At 44.9% G+C, this 11,335-nt stretch overlaps 1 protein-coding gene across 5 annotated transcripts in view; it reads right to left on the bottom strand.

Annotated features, from left to right (window-relative positions):
* Positions 1-5,120: 5,120 nt before the first annotated feature.
* The window catches only part of Ica1l (islet cell autoantigen 1 like), a 49,417-nt gene continuing 43,202 nt past the window's right edge, over positions 5,121-11,335 (bottom strand). For 2 of the 5 annotated variants that reach the window (XM_005366325.3, XM_026788879.1), the window contains exon 11: positions 5,123-5,643. In XM_005366325.3, coding sequence (XP_005366382.1) covers positions 5,528-5,643 — 116 coding nt within the window. In that variant the 3' untranslated portion in view covers positions 5,123-5,527. Of the gene's footprint in view, positions 5,644-10,518; positions 10,594-11,335 lie in introns of all 5 variants that reach the window. The other 3 variants (XM_026788880.1, XM_026788878.1, XM_026788877.1) reach the window with 3 other exon arrangements.

The raw sequence follows: 11,335 nt of genomic DNA, 5'->3' as shown, positions 1-11,335 counted from the left end.
GTTCCCGTGTGTTTTTATGAATATTGCCACAAACTCACATTTCTTTCATTTATTCATTCATTCATTCATTCATTCATTCATTTTTGTGACACATATTCTAATAGTTCTTAATAAGAACCCAGAGTCAGATATCGGGGTGAAAGCTGAGAGATCAGAGAAGCAGAGCGGCCAGCCACTAGAGACCTTTTACTCCCTCAGACCAAAAGGGTTGATCCTGTCCTCTGACTGGACTGAACTCCTGTCTCCACCTCCCTAGTGCTGGGATCACCTTTGTGTGAGCTCTGTTTCTCTTTTAGACAGATCCCTCTGCCTCCTGAGTCTTGGGATTTAAAGTTGTATGCCACCACTCCTTCATGGCTTAGCTCTGCACTCTGATCTACAGGCAAGTTTTATTTGTTAAACAGTATCACACGTTTTTAGCATTTCTAGCCTGATGGAGCGTTTGTGTAGTGTGTTCTCGTCCACAGGTTGGCCGCTCCTCCCGGCTCTGGAAGTGAATGTAACCTATCCTCGTGGTAAGTACAAAGCAGACATGGCCACACACAAGCACACAGACTTGGATTCAGTCACAAGTAACCCACTGATTCCATGTTTGCTGCAGCGCATTTAGCTGGGGAAATCAGTAGTCTGTAGTACATGGAAAAGGCTTTTTCTTTTAATTACTGCAAGATTGTTTGATCTCAGTGTTGAGTCTGTGTCTACGGAGTAGAGCTGGCCAGGTTCGATCAGTGAAGGAGGAGGCGTGTTTATAAGTGAAAGATTTGTTAAAATTAGTAAAGTACATATTTCTGAGCCAGGAATGCTGAGGTAGGAGGCTTACAAGTTCAAGGCCAGCCTCTGCTGTGTTTGTGAGATTGTTTCAAAAGAGAAGCCTGGTTGTTAGGAGCACTAGCTGCTCTTCCAGAGGGCTGGGTTGGGTTCCCAGCCCCACATCGTGCAGCTTCCAACCATACTAAAACCTTGTAAACCTATTAAGGACCTCTTACTAAATTCCAGCACTTGGGAGGCAGAGGCAGGTGGATCCCTTGAGTTCGAGGTCAGCCTGGTCTACAGATGGAGTTCCAGGACAGCAAGGGCTACACAGAGAAACCCTGTCTTGAGGCACAACAAAAAGGTAAGTACAAAATAAATGTGCTGTGTGTGTATGTTGTGTGTACCACACACACATCCACATATACTACCTCTTAACTGTAACTCACCCCACCCCTACCCCTGCTTCTTTGAGACAGTATTTACTCCTAAATTGCCCAAGCTAGCCTCAGACTCATTATGCAGATTAGGCTGACCTCAAACTCCTGATCCTCCTGCCTTCGCTTCCTGTATGTTTGGGATTACAGATGTGTGCTGCTACGCCCATGTTAAAATACTGTTTAATTTTCTAATGTGGTGTAATGCCATTGGGCCAATGGATAGTCTTTGTATCTCATTGGTTCAGTGTTTTTAAACAGTGGTCTAGACTTGAATCAAATAATTCAGCCTAGCAGAATAGAAAAGTTTTCTCCAGTGTAGACAGTTGAGCTCTGGCTGTGGGTGCTAGGGGAGCTGTGTACCACCTCATAAGATTGTTATACCTCATAAAACTGTACAATGCAGAACTGTTTCTTACTGAAGAGTACGAGAAAAACAAAGCAAAAATTACTGCATTAGATACAACTTCTGTGTGTGTTTTGGGGGTTGCTAATGATAACTGAAAGCATTTAATGAGGGGCTTAGAATATTGGAGAGGAACAGACGGATCTGGCACTGGCGCATAGTAGCTGAGCGCTTCACGTCCTGATCTGGCCGCAGGCAGATGCTAAGCCCACCACAGTGACACATCTCTGACAAGGTCACACCTCCCAATCCTTCCCAGACTGTGCTACTGCTACTGCCTTGTGATTAAGCATTTTTATTCAAACCACAGTTGGTTTGATTTTAGTCCTTTTGAAACACATAGGATTGGAGAAATGGCTCAGTGGTTGAGAGCACTGGCTGTTCTTCTGAGGTCCTGAGTTCAGTTCCTAGCACCACATGGTGGCTCACAGTCTCTTTGATGAGATCTGGCATCCTTGTCAGGCCTGCAGGCATACACATAGACAAAACACTGTACATAATAAATCTTAAAGAAAAAAGAAAACACATAGTAAAAAGGTTCGTCGTAGCCAGGTGGCGGTGGCACACGCCTTAAATCCCAGCACTCAGGAGGCAGAGTGGATTTCTGTGAGTTCCGAGGTTAGCCTAGTCTTCAGAGTAAATTCCAGGTCAGGCTCCAAAACTACAGAGAAACCATCTTGAAAAACAAAGATTTGTCATGAATGTTCTTATGAGTAAAAACGAGTGTTTGTCTCCACCTGCCTGGGGCAGCCTTGCTGGAGAGGCCTCAGGTGGTCTGGGGGGTTAGCGCTGCCTCTGCTGCTTAGTGGCCATGGAACTTGGAGTCTGGAGTCACCGTTCTGAACTTAAGGAGCTGCTGTCCCTTGAGTAGGTTATTAAGAGACAGAGAACTGGAAGAGAACATCTTCCCTTTTTTGTCAGGTAAGCGTAATCATAAAGAAGAAGGATGAGGGGTCGGTGATGGAAATGGTCTCAAATTCACTGTAGTGCCCACGGTATAGTCAAAAGACGCAGCCCAGACCTGTTGTCAGACACTGTTACTTCGCTCTTTGTGGTCTCCCCAAGAAGCAAGGGACTGATGCGCAGATAACAAAATTGGAATTAAGTAGCCAACCCAGGTCACGTCTGGGAAGTGTCAGTCTCCAGAATTTTCTCTAGAACGTGCAGCTGTGTGGCACTCACCTGTACCGGCAACACTAAGGCATCTGGCTGCGGTTGCCAGTCACAGCCTTGTCCTTGTGGGCTCCGCCAACTCAGCGCACCGAAGGAAGGACTCCGCGGAGATACCAGGTCGTGACCTAAGAAGTTGGTAACACATGCGCTCTGGTTTCTGATTTTGCTACATCTGCAGAAGTGAAAAATGTTTTTCTCTAATCTGGGGAACTTTCCTTTTAGAGAATCTGAAATTAGCTCCCATCGTGTGTAATCTTGTTGAGATACTGCTGCTTGCTGGCACCGTGCTGTGGAGGGGGTGCAGCCCCTGAGCACTCTAGACAAGTACTCAACAATATCCCCCAGCACCCAGGAGTTCAAGGACAGCCAGGGCTGTAAAGAAATCCAATTATAATAAACACTTCAAAAGCCTGACTAATGGCATCAAGCAGGTCTTTTACTTTGAATTTAAAAAAAAAAAAAAAGATTTATTTTGTATACATTCTGCCTGCAGGCCAGAAGAGGGCACCAGATCTCACTATAGATGGTTGTGAGCCACTGTGTGGTTGCTGGGAATCGAACCTCTGAGCCATCTCTCCAGCCCCGTTTTGACTTTGTGTTTACTCTTTTGGCCAGTGAGTGAGTGGCGGAGTATGTGCTGACTGATGGCTCAGAGGCCCCATCCATGGTGCATGGAATTTTCACTGCACTCTGTAGCCTTTGGAATGGTGCAGAGGCCACGGAGAGGTATAATCCACTTTAACCACCATTTTCTCCTCAGCCTGGTCATGGCACATTTAAACTGTCTGTGATATGTCTTAATGCATTATTTCTAGTACGATTGGACTAATGTTTTTAGTTTAATTTTCCTCCTAGTTTCTTTATCCTTTTTTTTATTGAAAAAAGATATATATAAATTCCTTGTTCTCTTGTTTTGATATTCATGTTTTGGGAGGTTTTGTTGGTGTTGTTTGATACAGGGTTTGTCTGTGTATCCCTGGCTGTCCTGGACCTCACTCTCTCACTATGTAGAGCAGGTTGGTCTTGAACTCACAGAGATCCACCCGCCTCTGCCTTCCAAGTGTAGGGATTAAAGGCGGAGCCACCACTGCCCAGCTTGTGTTTGGGAATTTCTTTCTGTTCTTGTCTTCAACAGATCAGGCTAAATGCCATGGCATTTCATGGGTTATTATTTCTAGTTCTATTTCAGATTTTGATATTTGATTGAATTCATTATGGAAAACAGATCATTCTTTTCTTGTACCTTGGATTGAGCTCTTCTGTGTAAATTGTCACCTCCCCCCTTTTTTTGAGACAGAGTTTATCTGTGTAGCCCTGGCTGTCCTAGAACTTAACTTTGTAGATGGGGTTGGCCTCGAACTCAGAGATCCCCCTCCCACCTCTGCCTCCACACCCGGTTATTCTTTTATTTTTATTTTAAGGATTTGTGTATGAGAGACAGACATATGGCAGAAGATTGAGACCAAAGGTCAGCATGATGTGTCTACCTGTATGGTTCTCCATCTTTATTTCAAATTGTGTATGTGTGCAGATGTTCATGGGTTATGGAAGAGGGTGTCAGATCTCCTTGAAGCTATAATTAGAGGCTGTCGTGAGTCATCTGACGTGGATGTTATGAGCCAAAATGAAAAAGAACCTAACATTGGACCGTCTCTCCAACACCTTTACCTTAATTTTTAAGATGGTATCTTTCACTGAGCCTAGAGCTCACTGGACTGGCTGGCCAGTGAGTCCCCAGGATTTGCCATCTCCACATCCAAATGCTGGGTGACTGAACAACCATCACTTCACCCATGAGCCAGCTAGTCCTTAGGGCGTCTGCAGCAACATCTCGTGCTCTTTGACAGAGGGAGGTCCAGAAGTAAATCTCAGATTTTTAAATAGGAAAATAGTGTGAACTTGGATTGAACACTTTAGAGAGCACATTGCTTTATGCCATCTGTAATCTATATTAAAAGCAGCTCAGAAAGAGAGCACGTTTAAACTGACTTTGTCCTAATACTGTGTATTTCTAGATCTATAAAATAGAGAATATGGCTGGGTGTGGTGGTTCACACCTTTAATCCCAGCGCTCAGGAGGCAGATGCAGGTGGATCTCTGTGAGTTCAAGATGTGGTGTTAGGAACTGCCCCTGTTGGTGATGTGGAAGTTCCTGGAGGTTTCACATCACTGCAGCAGTCTGAAACTGGCGGGGTCTGTCTTCACTCCATTTCCATCCTGCTATTAATGACGGAACGAGGTGTCTCCATGATCGTGTGTGAGCGAACGGAACATCGCATTTATCTTCCAAATGCAGAAAAGCAAGCACAAGTTTCTCTAATTTCAGTAAAGCGGACTGAATTCTCTTGTTCTATGTTGTAATCAGGGAAAAAGCTTTCTATTCTGTTGCTGTTCCCCCGAACAGAAAACACCGCCAGTATCAAAAAACTAACCCCAAATGATCACCGCTTTATATCCCATTCCTAACCCACTCACAGCAAACTGACTTGAATGTAAAACACTTCCCAAAGAAACACGCCGTGCTCCTGAGATTCAGACCTAAGTTTGGTTTCTCAGTATTGCAAACTCGGGAGTTTCTAAAAATTTCCACATACAATCAACAGCTTTCACGTCCAGCACAATAAATACACAGGCTTCTCAGACACCAGACCCTCTGTCCTGCCCTGAACACGTGTCTGTGTGTGGTGGCAGTGAGACTCCTCTCCACAAAGGCCAGTGCTGCACAGTTGCTGCCTTGAGACCCCTGAACCTGGGGCCCCAGTCAGGCGTTGAGAAGTTCATCGTCTGAGTGTCCGATGGCGTCTGGGTTGGAGAGCGGATCCAAGTCTGCAAATAGATTGAACCAGGCTGACATGTCTTGGTTACCATTGTTGGGGGCTAGTGAAAAAGAAAGACATTGAAGAGATTCAGCTTTTGGCAATAATATTTTTGTACTACGTTAGTGATTTTTGACGCAGATGCTCCTTAATAATAAAGTTGGCTGACATCGATTCACTGTGTTCCCTTAAAGACAAATTGAAAATGCAGGAAATGTGTGCTTTGCGAGCCTGAATTCAGTGTCTCAGGGATGGTGACAAGGATCATGTGAGAAACAATCTCAGGTGATTTATAGAAGGCTCTCAGGTAAGGTTGCAAGTTACAGTAACTTCCTCCTGAGAAAACTTGAACTCTGCTAAAAGCCTCTTTATTGGGGCTGGAGAGATGGCTCAGTGGTTAAAAGCACTGGATGCTCTTCCAGAGGAACCAGGTTCAGTTCCAAGGACCCACATGGGAGCTCACAGCTGTCTGTAACTCCAGTTCCAGGTAATCTGACTTCCTCACACAGACATACGTGCAGGCAAAACACCAATGCACATAAAATAGTTAGCCTTGCAGTGATGGCGCAGGTCTTTAATCCCAGGAGGCAGAGGCAGGTAGATCTGAGTTCAAGGCCAGCTTGATCTACACAGCCAGTTCCAGGACAGCCAGGGCTATACAGATAAGCCTTGTCTCAAAAAAAACCTAAATAAATAAATAATGTCATACTTGAAAAATGTTAGACATAAAGGGAAAAAGTTCTCTAATTTTTATTTCTCTTTTGAGGCAGGCTCTTGCTGTGTAGCTCAGGCTGGCTGCAGATTTGTGATCCTCTAGATTACAGGTATGTTCCATCATGCCCAGTGCTTGTCAAAACATATGCTAGCAAGGGCTGGGGAGATGGCTCAGCAGCTACATACATGCCAAGTTTTATCCCCAGGGCGCACATAGTAGAAGGAGATAAACACACGTTTTTCCCTCTCTAAAGGTAACTTTAAAAAGGTTAAAAAAAAAATGGCTGGGTGGTGGTAGCAGATGCTTTTAATCCTAGCACTCAGGAGGCAGAAGCAGGTAGATCTGAGTTTGAGGCCAACCTGATCTACAGTGTGAGTTCCAGTACAGGCTCCAAACCACAGAGAAACCCTGTCTTAACCCCCACCCTCCAAAAAGTTAACACATTTTGATAAGAACATTGTGTCTCAGATCCAAGTGGTTTTCTTGTATGTTTTTGCGTGTGGTAGTTTGAATGTAACTGGCCCCCATAATCTCATTGGAAGTAGCCACTATTAGGAGGATGGCTTGGTTGAAGTGCGTATGGCCTTGGTATGGCCTTGTTGGAGGAAGTATGTCACTGTGGCTGGGCTTTGAGGTTTCTTATGCTCAAGAGACCACCTAGTGTGTCGATTGACTGCAAGATGTAGGACTCTGAGCTACTCCTCCAGCACGTCAGCCTGCATGCCACAACACTCCCTGCCGTGATGATGGACTGAACTCTGAAACTGTAAGTAAGCTCCCCCCATTAATTTTTTTTTTATGAGTTGTCATGGTCATGGTGTCTCTTCACAGCAATGGAAACCCTAAGACAGCTTGGTTTTGTTTTTTTGAGACAGGGTTTCTCTGTGTAGACTTGGCTGTCCTGGAACTAACTCTATAGACCTGGCTGGCCTTGAACTCACAAAGATCCATCTGCCTCTGTCTCCCGAGTGCTGGGATTAAAGGTGTGCACCACCACCGCCCTGTGGTAGGTCATTTCCAAAGGCGACTAGTCCCTTGTCTTTGGGGTACTGTATTCAAACACCATGACCAAAAGCAGCTTGGGGAGGAAGTTAGGACAGAGGCTCAAACAGGGCTGGAACCTGGAGGCAGATCTGATGCAGAGGCTGTTTACTGGCTTGTTTCCATGGCCTGCTCCATCTGCTTTCTTATCAGTCCAGAGATGGAACTACCCACAAGGGGCTGGGCCATCCCCCATCAATTACTATTTAAGAAAATGCCCTGTAGGCTTGCCTACTGCCTGGTCTTAGGGAGGAAGTTTCCCAATTGAGTCTCCCTTCTCTTTCATTCTGGCCCATCCTTGTGAATATGGGCATTTTCTTCTCATTGTAGCCACAGTATTGCATTCTTATTTTATGTGTTTTGTTGGGGCTGTCTTGTTGCTATTTTTGTTTCTGTAATAGTCTTGCTATGGCAGCCCAGGCTGGCCTGGCTCATCCTGTTACAATGTTTGATTAACATTGAGGATTAGAAGTATGTGTCATGGCTGGTTCACATGTCAGGTTTACATTGTTTCAATTACGTGTTAGACTGAGTCCACCCTACTTCTCAGCTGTCTCTGGGTCCTGGATTTCAGTTTCAGCTTGCATTTAATGATTAATGAAGTGGCACACTTAATGAGTTAATTTTTTTCTCCCTTTTTGTTTGAGACAGGGTTTCTCTGGGTAGCCCTGGCGGTCCTAAAACTTGCTCTGAAGACCAGGCTAGATCCGCCTGCCTCTGCCTCCCAAGTAAGTGCTGGGTTTAAAGGTGTGTGCCATCACTGCTTAGCATGAGTTAATTTTTTTATTTTTTTGGTTTTTTGAGACAGGATTTCTCTGTAGCTTTGGAGTCTGTCCTGGAACTTGCTCTGTAGACCAGGCTGGCCTCAAGCTCACAAAGATCTACCTGTCTCTGCCTCCCAAGAGCTGGGATTATAAGCATGCGTCACCACCGCCCGGCTGTGTTAATTTCTAAGTTAGAGATTTTCCAATATTACTTTTTATCCAGAGTTGACACCGCCTTTTCCCTACTCTTCCTTCCCTGACAAAGCAAAGCAGCCTCCGACATACAGATAAACAGTGTCTTTCTCACGACCTCTGCTTGTTTTTGTTTGAGACTGAGACTCACTATATGGCCTAGGCTGGTCTTGAAATCATAAAGATCCACGGGCCTCCACACCCCGAGGGCTGGATAAAAGCCTGTGCTACTATGCCTGGTAGTGTCTCCACTTTTTGTGTTTGGTGAGCCATGACTGTCTGCCACAAGTCCATGGTAGTGTCTTCACTTTTTTAAAAAAAATATTTATTTATTTATTATGTATACAATATTCTGTCTGTGTATATGCCTGCAGGCCAGAAGAGGGCACCAGACCTCATTGCAGATGGTTGTGAGCCACCATGTGGTTGCTGGGAATTGGAAGAGCAGGCAATGCTCTTAACCTCTGAGCCATCTCTCCAGCCCCCATGTGTATTCACTTTTTGTGTTTGGTGAGTCATGACTGTCTGCCACAAGTCCACAGGCACTGTTTGTCCTCCACCATCTGCACTGGAGCAGGCTGAGGAACAGGTACAGCTCCTAGCACGTCAGGCCAGCACCACACACACAACCTATAGCTACATAACCTGGGGCCACTGGGATGGCAACCTTTGCTCCCTTTTTGGTTCTTGGCTTCTGTGAGGTAAACAGGCCTCCTTCACCAAGTCCCGGCCATGATATATACTATGTTGCCACACGTGCAGAAGCAGTGACCAACTGACCACAGACTAAAGCTCCTAAACCATGAGCCACAATACAGCAGAATGCTAGTGTACAGAGAGAGGAAACAGATCATGGTCCAGGCGCTGAGGATGCAGCGAGCAGGTTGTCTAGCATGTAAGGCCCTAGGTTCTATACCCAGCACCACAGAGGAGGAGGGATGAGGACCGGGAAGAAGGAAGCAGGGAGAAAAAAAAATATGATTCAACAACAACTATAATAATAAACATGATGTAAAATTACTAATGATTGATATTATAGGCCTTCACCTATAATCCTAGTTCTCAGGACGTTGAGGCTGGAAAATCAAGAGTTCAAGGCCAGCCTGACTATACAGTGAGGTCCCTGTCTGCCATTTAAATTATTTCAGTTCAGAGCTGGGTAGTGGTGGCTCACGCCTTTAATCCCAGAACGTGGGAGGCAGAAGCAGGAGGATCTCTGTGAATTCAATGCCAGCCTGGACGACAGAGCGAGTTCCAGGACAGGCTCTTAAAGCTACAGAGAAACCCTGTTTTGAAAAACCAAAACAAAACAAGAAACAACAAAAAAATTCAGAACACACAAAATACAGAACCAGGTGTGGTTTGCAGGGATTATGGTTGCCAAGTGTGGCAACGTTCTGAAAAACCAAACACTACATAGGGACACTTTATTTTTTCTTTTTTTTAAAGATTTATTTAATTATTATGTATACAATGTTCTGTCTGTGTGTATGCCTGCAGGCCAGAAGAGGGCACCAGACCTCATTACAGATGGTTGTGAGCCACCATGTGGTTGCTGGGAATTGAACTCAGGACCTTTGGAAGAGCAGGCAATGCTCTTAACCTCTGAGCCATCTCTCCAGCCCTATTTTTTTGTTTTTCTATAATGCTAAATTTGTTGAAAAATTTTAAAGTATCGCTATCATAAGAATTCTGAAAGTCTGCCTAACACTTGAACAATTTGAGCAAAAAATGATTAGGTTATAGTGATTATAAACTACAAAAAATAATTCAAATAGATAAGAGATAACGCATGGGAAGAGACAAGTCAGTTTAGAGCAGCGTAGACCAATCGTGTATTCAGGAGGATACCACCTATCCTTACGCGGCAATCGCCGGGATGAATGACCTCTGAGGTCATCAGGCCAAATGATGTGCCCTGTCACCAAAACCCAAAGCCTGTCCTTCCAGTGACGAGGAGCATTTGAAGCAATGAGATTGGCGGATGGGGAAGCTGGATGGCAGCCCATGTCGGTACACAGCGCTAATCCCACAGATTTGAGGTTGTATCCGAGGTGCCTGGGTCATTCCTATCCAAGGCATCTTCTGAGCTGGGTGGCTCAGTGATGGAGCACATGCCTACCACGGATGATGCATTGCTTTTTTCTTCACACTATGAGGCAAAGTGGTCCTTTTCTAAATTCTCCTGAATTTTACTATTAATGAATGCAAAGAAATGACTTACATTTTAATTTCTTTGGACGCTGTGAAGGCAGTGGCAGGGTATCTGGGTGTTCTGATCCCTCTTGGGAGCCCCAGCCTTTGGGGGGAGGACAGACAGAGAAACAAGGGTCAACAGCAAGATCCTCCTGTCTGTGCCAGAGAAGCTTTTGATTGGCCAAGCCCTCTCCTTAGTGTGTAGCTTAATAGAGAGTGAAGTGTGTTTATAGCTAAGGATATTGAGAGAGGTTTGCATTTGGATTACTGTTTTTCCTTCCTTTCCGTATTTGATACTAAGGATTGCTCATTTACTGTGCTAGATGTGATGGGCTAATAATGCCCATTTTTACTTTTAGGATATTAACCAATCCTTTAATCACTTTGCATATGCCTGTGGTTTGCCTTTAGATTCAGTGTGAACAGAAGCGTTTTACTATAAAGCACAGACATTGACTGCTGCTGGATGTAATGGAAGTTTTTCAGGACACAATATCTGGGGGACAAGATACAAGGATATAAGAGAAACTACACAGCTATGAAAACAGGAACCCTGTCACTTCAGTCCCAGAGGATGTGAACACCACTGCCGTGTGCGTTAGAAAGTTCAAGGATTGGATTAGAAGACGTGAGTCTGAGCTCACGTAAAGACCGAACGGGAGCTGAAGGAACAATAGTGGCCTTTTAATCCCAGCCTGGTCTACAGAGTGAGTTCCAAGACAGCCAGAGCTACACAGAGAAACCTTGTCTCAAAAATCCAAAAAAAGAAGAAGAGAAGGAGCAGAAGAAAGCAGCTGCCGCCGCCATGGTTCCCTCAGGGATCTGGAAGTACTTGGTGGGGCTGG

The sequence above is a fragment of the Microtus ochrogaster genome, unplaced genomic scaffold (genome assembly GCF_000317375.1).
Source record: "Microtus ochrogaster isolate Prairie Vole_2 unplaced genomic scaffold, MicOch1.0 UNK8, whole genome shotgun sequence".
Classification (NCBI taxonomy): Eukaryota; Metazoa; Chordata; class Mammalia; order Rodentia; family Cricetidae; genus Microtus; species Microtus ochrogaster.
Note: the sequence above shows the minus strand (reverse complement) of the source record. Positions and strands in the feature narration are given on the sequence as shown.